Source organism: Poecilia mexicana, unplaced genomic scaffold (genome assembly GCF_051168715.1).
Source record: "Poecilia mexicana isolate PSO_F unplaced genomic scaffold, ASM5116871v1 scaffold_20, whole genome shotgun sequence".
In the NCBI taxonomy this organism is placed as follows: domain Eukaryota; kingdom Metazoa; phylum Chordata; class Actinopteri; order Cyprinodontiformes; family Poeciliidae; genus Poecilia; species Poecilia mexicana.
The window spans coordinates 10855470-10871279 of record NW_028263389.1 but is presented as its reverse complement, the minus strand read 5'-3'; the positions used below and the strand labels follow the sequence as shown (position 1 = coordinate 10871279).

Sequence of the window (15810 nt, the reverse complement as noted above, 5' to 3'; positions counted from 1 at the left end):
GTGGCAATTTCAAATGAAGCTTATTGAAAATTTTCAAAATAAAAGCCTTGACAATTTTTACATCATGTAATTGCTCTTTTTAGATACATTTCTGCAAAAAGTTCTGAGCTCTGCGCACACCATTTTTCTCTCATCATTGCAATTACTGTGAATGAGCTACAGATATGAATCGCGGTACTAAATGAGACGACAAATAGCCCTCTCATATGCTTCAAACGCTTTTCGAATACGTATCACGGTTCCCGAATGGAAAGGAGTTGTTCGGACAGCTTTTGGGAGTGAAACTGGCTGGCTCAAACAGATAGAATTGTTTCTCCCCCTGTCTGGAGAAACACAGGGGGAGGCTTGATCACTATAGCAACAGAACACAGAAAAGCAGAGCTGCTCCTTAGGACTACAAAAACACCATCTTTGTAGTTCTAAACACGATGGAACACTTTACTACAGAGGCCTGAGCAGAAGGTCGGAAGGTCAACATGGTGGAACCCTCAATCATTACAAAGGAGGGCTGAGCTGGCAGTTAAGAAGTAAATAATGGTGGAACTCTGACTTATTACAGAAAGAAGGTGAGCAGAATGTTATAACTACAGACAGGGCAGAATGTTCTGGGCATTATATATGAACTGGTTTAACCCAACCACTGTTAGACATGGGATTAGTGTGGCCATTTAAAATGAAGCTTACTGAAAATTTCAAAATAAAAGCCTGAATATTCCTCTCAGGCCTTTATTATGTTTTTCTCTCAGGTTAGTGCAGAGAGAACTACAGATTTAAATCGCTGCCATCTTATATGCTTCAAAAAGTTTTCGGATTGCTCTTATGGATGCTGAACAGTAAGCCGCTTTGATCAGAAAAAACTAACTGCTTCAAACAGTTAGAATTCTGTCTCTCCCTGTGTGTCTCACTAACATGATAGTTGAGCTGCTCTTTAGAACTACAATGACTGAAGGTCAGAACTACAACATGGCGGAACTCTCAGATACCACAGATTAGGGCTGAACTGGCATTTAGAACTACTTGCTGTTTTGGGCATTATATAGTTGGATTAACCCAACCACTGTTACACGTTTTATTGCTGTGGTCAATTAAAATGAAAATTTCAAAATAAAAGCCTTGATATTTTTCACATCAGCTTTGGGCTTTATGTGAAATGTTTAAACAAACTACTGTTACACATTGAATTGGTGTGGTGGTTAAAATGAAGCCTACTGAAAGTTTCAAAATAAAAGTCTGCATATTCCTCTCATGCTAGTGCAACGCCATAGGCGTTGCAATAATATTCAGCTTTTTTCAAATTTCTTTTCCTCAGGATAGTGAACTGCCTTGCTGCGCAAGGCAGTTCATTAACATTAGCACAAGTTTAGCATTTTACTGCCCCCATTAGCATTAGCCTTTTCCCTAAAGGTAGCTATTAGATAATTTTCTTACTTATTAGCGATGTTCAGTATACTGAATGGAGTAAATCAATGACAGAAAACATGCTAGTGATGCCACACATCCTACATGAATATTAGTCTTCACGCTAATATTAGCATTTTGGCTTATGCATTAATTTCAACATACTGAATGGTACAGGTGCAGTTTAGTCAACATGTTTCTGACTCACCACAGGTTATTGACTACATTGCAGCTTTCTTTAGCATTAATGCTAATTTTTTGCATCAGAAGGCTTGATTAAAAAGCGACGGGCACAGTTTGGCATGCCCCTCAAAATTTCTGCGGAATTTTCTAGTTTTTTATTATTATTCTCTGCTTACATGTGCCATGTTGCTGCTAAAACAAACTGCCTCTGCTCTGTGGTAACTGAAGGTGCATGTATCCTGTAAGCAGATGAGAAGTGCTTATTGATCAGGGCTCCTCATATGCTGTCGACCCACTCGACCTTTTTAATCTGAGCTGCTGAATGATTCTCACACTCGGTCTAAAAACATTAGTCAAATCCGTCTGGTTTCTGTTAGCATTTAGCAAATATAACACTGAAGCACCAGAAAGGATTTGTGCTTTGGTCAACAAACCATGTCAAACTGGTTGCTTCGCCATGGAGACACCATGGAGACAGACCCCCAAACTTCTATCACATCATGACAATGCTGCTAACTACGATTCCCAAGTGCATAATATAATCTATTTGACGGATGGCAAAATAAATGGCAAGTGACAGAGTATTGTGAATCTGTGTTATGCTGCGACAGATGGGTTACATCCTCAGCAATTACTGACAGTGCTGCTGTTAAACGTACAAAATTGGCTCAATAATTTACTTGAGATAAGAATTAATTGTCTTGCACCTTACTCCCCCTGGAGTTTCCAAAGATAGTTCGGCAGATGGATCCTGCAATGGCTTCATTTGATTTGAGTTTTTCATTTCAAACTCTCTGGGACAAGCTAACATTAATATTGTTCCAGTTTTACGTAATTTTTAGCCAATTTTGTCCAGTTCTTTATGAAGCCAATTATTTTATCCATTGAATATCAGCTTTAGAATTGAGAACTAAATTGCAATGGTTGTGGCATCCCTCCAAACCTCTGTGAAGCTCAGAGAATCTGCTAAATAAAATAGTTGATGGCAACTTGATACAACCACGCAGTTCTGTTTCCCTCGCTTTCTTACTATGTGTGTAAAGTATTTGGAAAGAAGCCACAGTAAAGCCCCTTGGCCAGCAGAATCTTGACATGGTGGGACAGAAAGACAGGGAGCTCTTCCCCTCTTTGTCAGTGATTAATATCGGCTCACTTTAAGGGATACATGCAAGTCATACTCAAACTATCCATGCTTTGTAAGCCTTGCTTTAAGGATGAGTCGGGTTCCTGAAAAAAAATGACGTATTTGCTCAGTGCTATCAGTAATTGGCTTAGATTAGACATGGGATTCATACCTTGCTATTTTTGGATGCTTTGAAACTTTTTCCACACTGTTGAGCCAATGAAGATGCACTGTTTAGACTTTTTAAGGCCAATGACATCTTCTGTTTTTCTCTGAAGCCTGACCTGCTGATTGTAATAGATTGGTGGAACATCACAAACTCTATAAATGAACATGTTATTGTAAATGGCCTGTACTTGTACATTGAAGCTACAGCTGCCCTGGGTCAAAACTTCTAATAAAAAAATTAAAATAAATAAAGCTGAAGTAATAAGAAAGTACATATCAAGTATTTTGGACATCTCCTGATAGCTTGGTCTGTTTTTTTTAGGATTGCTTACCCACTTCGATGGAGACAGACTTTTATTCCCACAATTCAAATCAATTCAATCTGTTATTCCATACAATGTTGCCAAATAACCAACAGAAATTATGTCATATATTTGTGTAAACCTAGCGTGCTAATAAAACAAGAAAACTTGGCAAACATTGACTTTGTCAGAATGAAATGTGCAGGTTCTTTAAAAAAGGTAGTTGATTATCCCCATTTATTATTACTGCCTCTAATAACATGTTTGTGTTGATGAGTTGGATTATTTGCTGATTTATTGGTGCACTACTATCAAGATCTTCGCAGAGACAGTGGGCTGTAGCTAGCTGATGATCTGTTCATGTTTATTGTCGCTTCCAAAGAATGACCACACAGATGAGTCTCAGACTGAACTCGGTATTCAGTGGCTTTGGACAATTTCAAACAAAACAAGCTGGTTCATAACAATGATAATAATAAAAAAATTTGTCAAAATAAAAACACTTTTGGTTATTTTTATTCAGAAATTCAAAATTCTTTCTCATTAGCCAGAGATGTTGTGCTTTGCTCAGTATTTATAATTTACTGTGTACCTTGGAACATGTGTACAATTCAGCTTTCAAAGAAAAGCATTCGAATCTACTATAAAGATGTTAAAAGCTCAAGTTTTAACTTTGACTTAACAATTTGGAAAGTTAACCTTCAGCTTTCTGGACGATAAACAGACAGCATGTATCCAGTGTATGAATGGAGATTTTAGGCTTCAAGTCCAAGTTGTACATCAAGAGAAAATAATTAATTTTGTTTAGTGAGCATAAAATTACTATTTGTGCAGACCCACAGCTGTGCATGGTTTGGCGATGCCATCACACTGGAAAAGATAGTCTCAGAAGTAATGAAATACCACAGAGGTCCTGGGATCAATCTTCATTAGCATAGTCATAATCACTCGGATTGATTCTCCAGCCAAAACAATTATCATACCCGAAGAATGAGTCGATTTGTCCAGTACAAACTGAAGACGCAAGTGTCCAGAGGGGAGAGTTTGCACCTTCAGAGGTGGATCATGGTCTGCAAAAGGTCTGACAACGGGTACAGCATCTATAGGGGCTCTTTGCTCAGCTTCCAGAATCTGATGAGTACACAATCGATTACATTCCCAGAGGTGGCAGATGGACCATCGGTGTGATGCAGTTTATTTTCTTTCTCACGACTTTTCCCTCATGCTGGCAGAGGAGGAGGCAGGGAAGACGATGCGAGAAGTGAATTGTAAAGGCGACCACTGCGCTGCCACTAATGACAGGACGCTTATAGAGGAATTAGTGCTGCTGTCGAGCTCGTCTTTGAAGAGGAAGGAGAGGAATGACACCCTGCCATTTGAAGATTCGTGACTAGAGATGACAGGTGGTTGAAAAGGTTGTGAAGAGACACTTGAGAGGGCTCTTAACACGGCGACTCCTGCGTGTTTTTCCCTTCCAGATCACTACACTTCCTCTTAACACTTTTTAAGAAGCTGAGGGATAGTAGTACTAACAGCATCATGAAGACGGCGTATGGTGATGGTGGCTAAATCAGATCTCCTCCTTATCCAGTGCATGTGGAAATGTTTAATTCTCGTGTTATTCTTAATTCTTTAATTCTGACACTCTGAAATGAAAGTGGGATGAATTTTAGGGTGTAAATAAACAGTTTTGTGCTTTTCTTCTGCAAGGACAGTCCTGGCGTTCTCCTTAGCTGTTCTAATCTAAACTACAGAGCTTATATCAGAGGATATGTATTTGGTATAATTTTGTAGTCACAGTACAGATGCATACAATGTCTTTTAGGTTTTACTTTAAAAAATCATTTTGGGAACCATTTTCCTTCCATGTCACAATTGTCTCCTAATATGATTACATTACAATTTGTGGTTGCAACATGACAAAATTCACAATTTTGCAAGGGACTTTTTCAAACAGAATGTCTGAGCCGCCTCTCCGCTGTTTGAGATATCTGTGTTTTACAAAACGCTCAAGAGTAAAAGAGTAAAGTATTAAGGGAAGTCATCAGATTGTTGTGTAAAACTAAGCCACGTGACTTAAAAAAAAAACAAAAAAACAATCTCCCTCTCTGTGTCCATCTGTCTTCTGCCTCATATTTTAAATCTCAACGTAACCCAGCTCTCCGTGCAAAGCAGTCTCTGCTGCGGTGCAGTAGGTGGAGAGGAAGTGCAGCGGCTAAAGTGGTCATGGACAATTAAGGCACGGCGCACACAACCTAATCATCTGAGAACATTTCCATTCCATCTAAGCCAATCAGGTCTCATGACCAGCCTGTCCCCGACCTGACTGTGACTTTTCCCTCTCACCGTGAGAGGAGCATTTCAGAGACGGAGTGGGAAAGAGACTTTAATCTCTGAGTTACGTCTTTATTGGAGAAAAGTAAGCATGATGAATTAATTTAGGGTGATCCCTTGGTTCTAGATTAAGCAGTTAGTTGGAAACACAACGGAGCTGCATAGAGATCAAAAAGTTGTTTTACTCTTTGAACTCCTGGCAAGAGAATAACGCCACAGATTATGAAGTTCAATCAAATATCTAATATCTTCCTCCATCTCCTCTCTAGTTCAGCCCTCATCCTGCAGGTCACCCTCAGGCCAAGTGACTTTGCTGGTCTCGTTTTTTTTTTTTTTTTTTTTTAATCCACCACGCACGCCATTTGTTGCTATTCTTAACGCTGCAGCACATGCAAATCAAGGGGTGGAGGGGTGGGAAGGAGACTGAGTAATTGATCCTCTTAACGACTCCCACTCAGTTACAGCACAGGTTAATGCAAGTCACCTCAGGACTGTTCATCCCCACGCTCCAGCGGCAATTGGCATATCGGCGAGGAAAAAGGGGTGCATGTCTGTGACAGATGAGTCCCTATAGGCGGCCCACACCTGGTCATACTGCGCTTTTAAGTGTCCCCTGTGAAGCTTTTATTAGTAGAGATCATAAAGGCAAGCTGGTCTCTTGGAAATGAGCGCTTTAATATACTGCAAATCGTGTTGTACATTATGTGAAAAAATCTGCATTGTGAGCATGTATGATTTTACCCAGAATGTTTCCTGCTTGTGTTGTTTTTTTCCCTACGTATTTAGAAACACTCGTGAAGGCCATCTGAGTAACTTGGCAACCAGACGTGAGCTCATAACGAGCTTGCCAAAAAGTTTCAGGGGGATGTGGACGTGATCCGTGTCCTTACCATGACTCCACAATTTTTTTTTTTCTTCAGCTCTGTGCCAGCGCTCCCTGGTTTGTCTCTCTTAGCTGCTAATTGGTTTAACCTAATCAGGACCAGCGTTTAGTGATAACACTTCCTCTGCTGAGCCATCATCCTGGCTTTTCTACACAGTGCCTTGCGAAAGCTATTCGTACGCCTGAACTTAATGCAGCCAGAAATCTTGTGATGTTTTCTGAATCTGCAAAAAGAGGCAGAACATTTCTCTCAAAATCCTGGCAACTATCTATGCAAAATAATAGAGTTAAACACTTAATATTTAGACAGATTTATTTGGCCGTGGAATGCTTTTACATTTCTATTGCTGAATGATATTTAGTGGCACCCAAATCAAGGTGGTTGAATATACATACTGAAGTTAATTTATGGTTTTTAAACTTTGTAAATCTGTATGCCATTTTTTTAATATAATTTTCACACTTAGGGGGCTCCTATGGTTTTGATCGATCACATAAATACTCCAGTGTAATAAAGCTGAAGACTGCGGTTGTCATGCGGGAACATGTCTAAAAAGATTAAGGTATATGAGTATATGACAGGCAGAGATTAATTTTTTATTCTTTACTTCGTTGGAGAGAAGAAATTTACCATTCTTGGTTCATTTCACTGGATAATTGATAGGCCTTAGAAATGTCTGGTTCTGAAACGTCCTAAAATCCTTAAGCTTCCACTTATACTACAATTTAATAGTAGCTAATTTAATGAATTCTCAAAGGAGATTATGTGATTGTCTCAAGAGTTCTGAGCATAAATTTATGTAGGATCATCTGTGTGTTCTGCAGCTAAATGTGGTTTGTGATTTGTATTCAGGGTGACATGACTGAGGCTCTTCAATCTCTCTCCATTAGACTTTAATAGGTTTTATATTGCACAGGTCACAGAGGACTTTGCACAAAAGCATGCAAATTTTTCCATGTGGTGGATTTTAGTAGAAGTTATACTGCAGCACTTCCCTTACTGTCGGATGGAAACTATTCACCTTTGGGGGTCGGGACGGAGGGACAGGCAGAGATGAGTTAAGAGAAAAACGGACGTCAACTAAACCCTGTGGTTTGGCAAGTAGTCGGGTATAAAGCAGAGCTCTGGATGAAAAATTCAGCTCGTCTCATATGATGTGACATTCAAAAGCAATCCTCCTCCCATTGCTTGATTGCTCATTTTATATATCTCAAGCACTAGACAAGACATCTGAGGCCAGCTTTAATCAATCGCTGTCAATAAATCCCGGTATAGATAAGTGCTGCCACTTAATCTCGCCCCATGCCGACCTCTAGGCCTGATGTTCTGAGCTCTTACAACTGAGGCCACAATGACAAATGGTTGTCTGATAAGTGATTTCAGATGTGAAGTGTTCAGTTTCTTTTTTAAAATTGAAACAAGAAACATTGCTGTGACCGGCAGGAGTTTAAAAGATTATTGTTGGTTTATTCTACCGTCTCAAACAGAATTTCTTTGGATAGACGTAGAAATGATAACATTGCCCACTGTCAAAGTAGGGTGACTGGAAAGATGCATCAGTGGATATGAACTTGTACTGTCTATTTCTTGGCCATGCACTGACTATGCAGCAGTTTGCACTCAACAGGATGACATTTTATTCATTATTTGACCATTTCAAAGTGTCTTTTAATATTTATCTTACAGTCTCCTGTAAGGAATTGTGCTTATGTGCAGGAAGGCATTTTCATTTAATCATGAGTCATAATTTGTCACATTTTATAATCAGCAGTGGGCACACAGGTGAATCAGAACCAAAATAAATAAATCAAAATAGACTAACACAGACTTATCAGATACAATTAAAACTTTTAGGGCGATAGGGTGAGATTTTTGTATGTATAATGGGTTTTTCATCTGTATTCTGGAACGCCTCCAAGGTGTCTTTCAAGCAAAGACACGCTCCATTACATTCAAATCATTCACTCTTAAGACGTTCAAGCTTTCTTTATGCAGCTTTCCCCCCCCCGTCTATTAATGCAAAGCAGATTCATCTGATTATGAATGCTATTGTGATCTGCCAACTGAGTCATAAAGTGTTGACTGTGAGAGATAAAGTCAAACACTGCAGAGCTATTTTGACTGATTAACCGATTAACTGAGTTTGATGTGTTTATTGCTTTAATCTTCTTTAATGTATCCTCTTTTTGTAAGAATTTGGCGATTGGACTTATTTACATTTCATCTTGTTTTCCTCTCTCATTTCAGATTCTCGCCATAATATCAATCCTCTTTATCGTCCTGTCCACCATCGCCTTGTCTCTCAACACCTTACCAGAGCTCCAGGTCGCGGATGAGTATGGTCAAGCCAATGACAACCCTCAGCTGGCCCATGTGGAGGCTGTTTGCATCGCGTGGTTCACCATGGAGTACCTCCTACGCTTCCTGTCCTCTCCGAACAAGTGGAAGTTTTTTAAAGGCCCACTGAATGTCATTGATCTGCTAGCCATCCTGCCCTACTATGTCACCATCTTCCTAACAGAATCCAACAAGAGTGTGCTACAGTTCCAAAATGTGCGCCGTGTAGTACAAATATTCAGAATCATGAGAATATTGAGAATCTTGAAGTTGGCCAGACACTCTACGGGGCTCCAGTCTCTAGGGTTCACTTTGAGAAGGAGCTATAATGAGCTGGGCTTGCTCATATTATTTCTTGCCATGGGCATCATGATATTTTCCAGTTTGGTGTTCTTTGCTGAGAAAGATGAAGATGCCACCAAATTCACAAGTATTCCTGCCTCGTTCTGGTGGGCCACCATTACAATGACTACCGTGGGCTACGGGGATATTTACCCACAGACTTTACTTGGAAAGATCGTCGGTGGACTCTGCTGTATTGCAGGGGTGCTAGTCATTGCCCTACCAATCCCTATAATTGTCAACAACTTCTCAGAATTTTATAAGGAGCAGAAGAGACAAGAGAAAGCCATCAAGAGGAGGGAGGCATTGGAGAGAGCCAAGAGGAACGGCAGCATCGTATCAATGAACCTAAAAGATGCCTTTGCTCGTAGTATGGAAATATTGGATGTGGTGGTAGAGAAAGGTGAGGACAAAACTTCCCTGGACAATCACCTTACACCAAACCGTTTGGGTAGCTCCACCAGGCACGCTACTTCCGAGAGCAGTCTCCGATCTCCAGACAAACGAAACCCAGAGTTAGGATCTCAAAGCTCACCCCATGGTATAACCATCATCACCACTGGAAGTCAGCATCGGATAAGCAGGACCCCACAGCACCTGAGCGTTCAGAAACTGGAGGAAATGTACAACCAGATGACCAAGTCTCAATCCTTCACGAATCTGAACACCACAAGTTCTATGAGCACTCTGAGCACAACTATGACTGTCCCTGGATCTCCAAAGAAATCTCTCAGCCCTGACTCTATGTTAAAGGAAGAGGTGCTACTTGAAATGAGGGAAGTCAGGGATTCTTTGAAAGACAATGTAGCCAGCTGTCCAGCAGAGTGCATAAACCAGGGTTTCAACCAGGCTGGTGATGATGATGGGTTATATGAAATCAGACACCCCACAATTCCACCGCTTTTGAATTTTAGCCACTTGAGGTGTACTGGTAATGACTTCTATGAATCTCACAACCCATGCGACGGATCAGATTTACATACAGAAGAAGGAAAACGCTTCAACAGTGCTGTGGAGATAACCCAAAGCTCTCCGTCTGAGAATAATCCTCCAAAAATAAAAGGGTTGAAGAGTAATGTCAACAAATCCTCCCATGATGGTCCTATTACTCCGCCTAGCACCACCTCTCCTGGGGACATTAGCTCAAGTGTCCTGGGAGACGAGTCCCCAACGGGAGAGACATCACCACTTATTCCCAGTTCGGAAGAGCTTATCCCAGTCACATTAGAGGGCCCCTGCAGCTTCTCCCCTAAGAAACTATTGGTAGACACCCCACCTGGTGATGAAGATCAGTCCACAGACATCCACGAGGAGAAGCAACTCATGGAGGAGGCTGGCGCTGCAGTTGCACCCTTGTCCCCCAAAACAGCAGCACAAAATTGCTCCCAAGGCAACAATCCAGGTGGACACAAAGTAGAGAATCACATATTTACATCATCTGACATCCACCTTATACCTGGAGATGGCAGCCTCTCTCCAACCTGTGAAACAAGCATGTGAGCAGCAGGGAAAGCTAGACCTAAAACAACCTCAGCCCTGGCATGTGGGAGAGCAGCAGAAAAAGGCTTGGTGCAGTCTGACAGAAAGATACTTTTGCATGGCATGACAAGTTCTCTTTTACTTGTGTTATTGTGTATTGCTGAATCAGAAACTGCAGTTCTTGGTGCAGTTTTGAGAGTGACGCTGGAGTAAACAGTGAGCTCAAAGAGACATAAAAGAGGCTCTGGAGGTACGGGGAATTTGTCGTCTAATGCAGATACAAGTTCTCCCAATGTAAAAAAAAAAATCCTCTTTTTTTTGCAAGGAAAATGCACAGACAGACTTATCTGTACAAAGCATGCATTTAAACAAAGACGGATATTTTATGGTGCTTAGTTTGCTGAAAGCACTCCACTGTAAATACAACAACATGCAAGGCAATGACAATGCACAGGACAGCAAAGGACAGAAGGTACAAACAATTTGTAATGTGAAAAAGGATGGGGTGAATTGAATCAACAGCCATGAGAGTGGGTGTTGGCATTGTAGCGATCTATATTTAAAAAAAACAAAACAAACAAAAAAAAAACATATCATTACCTGATGTGGAAATGCAAAGTGTTCCCATGATGAACCCTGTAATGTTTTTCTTTTTTCTTTTCCCTTAGTGCAAATGATGTTTCAACCTGTAATACTGACATTATTGCTTTGGGTTTTCATAGCACCTTTTCAACTTTTAGTTTTGTAATCATCCAGATATCCAGTCTTTACATTCAAAACACCTCTTTTCACTTAAAGCACATAACACCTACCTATACTGCAGATGCCAAATAATGTATATAACCAGTAAAACTGGAAACACAGAAAATATTTTTAATGCAGGATCATCAGTAGGGGACCAGCTTTAGATTCTGTCCTAATCACTTCTAAGAATTGTATTCACTCTCTAACAACAGATTATATACATCTTTAAGTAGACTTAAGAAACAATAGAATATAAATTTTGTAGGATTAGATGTCACAAAATAAAAAAAAGTTCATATGAGAATATTTCAGAAAAAAATTCAATAATACATTATAAAATTGGCTGTTGGCTGTTGACTGAAACCCCATTATTTTTAACTTTTAAATCTCTTTTGAGTAGCGAATACCTCATACCAAATGATCAAGGAAAAGAACACTATTTGGTGTTAAAGCTGTAATTGTAAAATACTGTTACTTGAGAGTGAAGTCAAAGAAAGCAAATAGATGAAGGAAGCTCTTTAAAAAAAACAAAAAAAAACGGTATTCTCTGTGATTTGTCCAGAGATGGCGACAATTCATTTAGGCTGCTGCAAGGGAGTGAGAGAGAGTTAAACTTCAGCAGATAACAGAAAGATTGAGCAGAGTACATGGGGTGCTCTGTTTTAGTGGTTAATCTTTCAGCCTGTCTGTCATGAAACAATTGATTTAGAAAAGTTGGCAGTTTTTCACAACAAAAAATCTTCATTACCCAGGGAATACACACAGAATATGGGGTTTTATAAATGCTAACTGCATTTGTCGCTAATCTAAAGACAACTTAAAATGTCATTTCCACAATCCGTTTGGCTTTGCTTTAAAATAATTGTAAAACCCTGCTTTGTTGTGACTGCTCTCTCACATAGCAGTGTGCTGTTGCCCCCGCTTCAAAAATAAAATAAAAATAAAAAAAAACAATGACTGACAGAAGGAAAGCTAGAAAAGTATATTTTAACTGCTGTTCTTATATCATCTTATAATCTAGATCTTATAGAGAAATCAGAATCAGCTAAAATTGGTGTATGGACAGGTCAAAAACCAGAGTTTGGAAGTTGGCAACATATTTCCGAGGATTGCATCACTAAATATTTGCATTTATGCCAATTTTGTAGGATATTGACTATAACATAAAGCAACAGTATTCTTCCTAATACAAATGGACCAAATTAAGCACACTTACATGCTTTTATCTATCTCAGCTGCATCATATCATCTATTAAAAACATCTAACTAGAGTTGTATTTGTTGCTTATGGTTCGTTTATCTGCATTGAGCACATTGTCTTACCTCCCCTCCATCCTAATGTCTCCTGCAACTTTACCCGATCTAGCTGATCGGTTTATGCCATTTTTTTTCTCCTCATTATTTATTTGTGGTGTTTTAGACTGTAATTTATTATATTTTTCAGTCAAACTTAAACCCAATGGAGTTCTTCTTTCTCTCTTTTTGTCTCTTGTCTGCACGATTGTTTTACACTGACTGAAAATATCTGTTGATGTTGCCTTTGGTTGCTTTTTTTTTTTGCTAGTAACGTATACATTGTCTCGATGTGTCTGTATGAGTGAGTTTGAGCCGCACAAATCTGAATTGCAGTGAGAGGAAGGACATGGGTGAGATGTTAGTTTTATTTTTATTTTTTTTTTCTTTCCTATTTATGATCACCATTTCTTTGTTTTTGTTTTGGGTTTTTTCACAGAAAGTTGTGGAATGTGCAATACCGCATACTGCAATCTATGCAGGCCAAGAATTGTGGCACTTTATTTTCTGTCAATGGGAATTTGTAAGTGTACAGGCAGAAATGACCTGTGTTTTTCAAATGTTTTATCTTTAATATGGTGGTGAAACACTGCTGCAGCTACCAGAATCTATCAAAACAATGCAAATGGGAATTAACGTTTTGATTTTATATTATACACATAAATTGCTGTCACAAGCACCTTAATGCCAGGTACCAACGCACCTCAAATTTGAATGTTTGTGGGTAGATGGATCCAAATTGACCACCAGGGCCTTTTATATAGCTGTTCAAATGATAATAACCTGATCTAATTTTAGTCGCCACAAGCAGTATTTTGTGTTTTTTGTGAATTAAGAATGATTCTATTTTTTCTAAACCAAAAAACAACGGAGCATGACCACAATTTCCTGCCATATGGTGGTTGAAATGATGCCCACCTTTTCATAAGACCTCTGTTTATGAGAAGGCAGCAAGTCATTTGCTTTGTTCATATAGCACTGTACAGAAAATTCTAATTTTATAGGAGAAATCAGGTCTTTATGTAACAGATACAAGTAATGTTATTGAGTTCTCAGGTTTTCTATAAATCTCTGATGTTCTCATTGGATAAATGATTTGTTGTTTGTGTTCTTTTCTTTTTCTTTTTAACAACTAGTGTCAAACTCTCTATTTCTGTACTTTTTCAAAGCCGTTGTTAAATTAATGTCAGTGTCCTGGCTGCTATATAACGGAGCCACAATATGTATCCCTCGTCATGGATAATTCTGTGCAGCACATTCAATATTCATCTCCATTAGCCTTCGGTGATGAGCAAAGGAGTGACAACGAGTGTCTACAGCCATCCATCAGATTGCAGTGCCTTGCAAAAGTGCATATATCTTTTGAATTTTTTCAAAAAAAAATTTTAAGATTACAGCCACAAACTTCAATATATGTATCTATAATATCCAATGATTAAATGCTGTCCACCTGTGTGTGATTCAGTCTCGGTATAAGTCCAACAATTCTATGAAGGCCACAAAGGTTTATTAAGTTAACACTAGCAAACAAACTGCCTCATGAAGACCAAGGAACAAAGCATATTGGTCAGGATGAGAAGCTTAAAGCAAAGTTGGTTTCATAAAAGCAATATTCAAAAGCTTTGCGAGCTTTGAAAATTTCATGGCTCACTTTTCAACCCATTATCGTAAAACAGAAAGAGCAAGACACAGTTAGGCAAAGAGACCATTAATCAGAGAAGGATCCAAGGGTCCCATGGTAAATCTGGAGGAACTGCAGAGATCCATTTTCATTATTTTTGTGAACTGAGAGTCACTTTCCTTCCGCTTTACCTTCATGCAACACTTTGTGTTGCTACATAAAATTCACCTAAAACATATTGCAGTTTGTGGTTGTAATGTGCTCCAATGTGAAAAGATTCAAGGAGTGTGAGTACTTTTGCAGTGCACTGTACGTTGTCTACTGCTCCATTCTCTACAGCTTTACAGACTTTGGCCACCTGGTGTGACTCAGCAAAGGCAATCATCGGGTTAAAGAAAAGCCGTGTAGAGGAAGCAAAAGTGTCCAGTTAAATGTTTTTTGAAAACCGTTTTCAATCGGTGATTACTTTTTTTGCATATGCTTTTTTTTTTTTAACCTGTATGCCCAACGTAGCATAATCTGACTCAGTATTCAGAGATTTGCAAGACCTCATGGAGCCATCTTTGTGAAATGAATGATGCATCATTGGAGACTTAGATGTTTCTGGTTCCCTCCGATGTCAAATCCAGGCTCAGTGTTGGTTGTTTTTGTTGTTTTCTTTTATGAATGAAGGTTTGATGATAACCCTCATGTTGAAGCTCCTTAATTCTGTACCTATGCTTCCCCCCCCCCTTCATCTCTTGTTCGTGGTAATCATGTGTCTGTGTTAGCCCTGAATAATCCTTCATTATAACATAGTAGAGAAACAAATGGAGTTGGATTGATCGATTCTAGTGGAATAAGATTTCTGTGGAAAGGAATTCTGCAGGCTGACAGCGAAAAGACCATTCTCTGTCTTAGTGTCTCATAACAGCACATTGATTAGTGATGCCGTACAGAGTGGAAATGATGTCTTTATTTTCTCTGAGAGAATGTTTATTGTCTGTGTCGATCACTTGTGCTTACCAAGTCGTTCTCCCCAAAAATGCATAAAGCAACATTGTTTTGTTCTTATGTATGTGTATATTATGCCTCTTACATTATTTTTTTTTATTTGTTTTTCTCCGTTCAGCTTTGAGATGACATTATCATTAGACATATTCTGAGCTACAGACTGTTTCTGTACAAAGTAACATCTTTGTATGCATGTTGTAGTCCAAGCAATTGTGTGACCATAGAACAGTTTGTTACACATGTTTGTCAACATTTCTGTAGAGCATTGTTCCCCATTACATCTACTAGCATTATGCAGAATAACAAATAAATGTGTATATATCTTATGTGTTTTGTGTCTGATTTTCTGTATCTAAGATGCATCTGCATATTAGGGATTGTTGCATCATTATACTGATACCAGATATTTACATACACTGTATAAAAATATGCATGACCTTTTTCCTTACTATCTTTAATTAAATGAAACTAAATGTTCTTGTTTTAGGTCAGCTGGATTACCACAGTTGTTTTTGGACAGCATTTTTTTGTTGCTTTCTTCAAGTTTACACACACACAACAATTAGTGTATTTAGGCTAAAACAATTTGAGAAAGCTGAGATGTCATGA

General features: G+C 39.0%; 1 protein-coding gene across 1 annotated transcript; it reads left to right on the top strand.

Annotated features, from left to right (window-relative positions):
• The first annotated feature begins 4164 nt into the window (after positions 1 to 4164).
• On the top strand, positions 4165 to 15527 carry LOC148153384 (potassium voltage-gated channel subfamily B member 2-like). Its single transcript, XM_088001643.1, has 2 exons — positions 4165 to 4356; positions 8640 to 15527. Exons 1-2 carry the CDS (start codon positions 4165 to 4167, stop codon positions 10569 to 10571), a joined length of 2124 nt encoding a protein of 707 aa, XP_087857769.1. The 3' UTR covers positions 10572 to 15527.
• Positions 15528 to 15810: the final 283 nt, after the last annotated feature.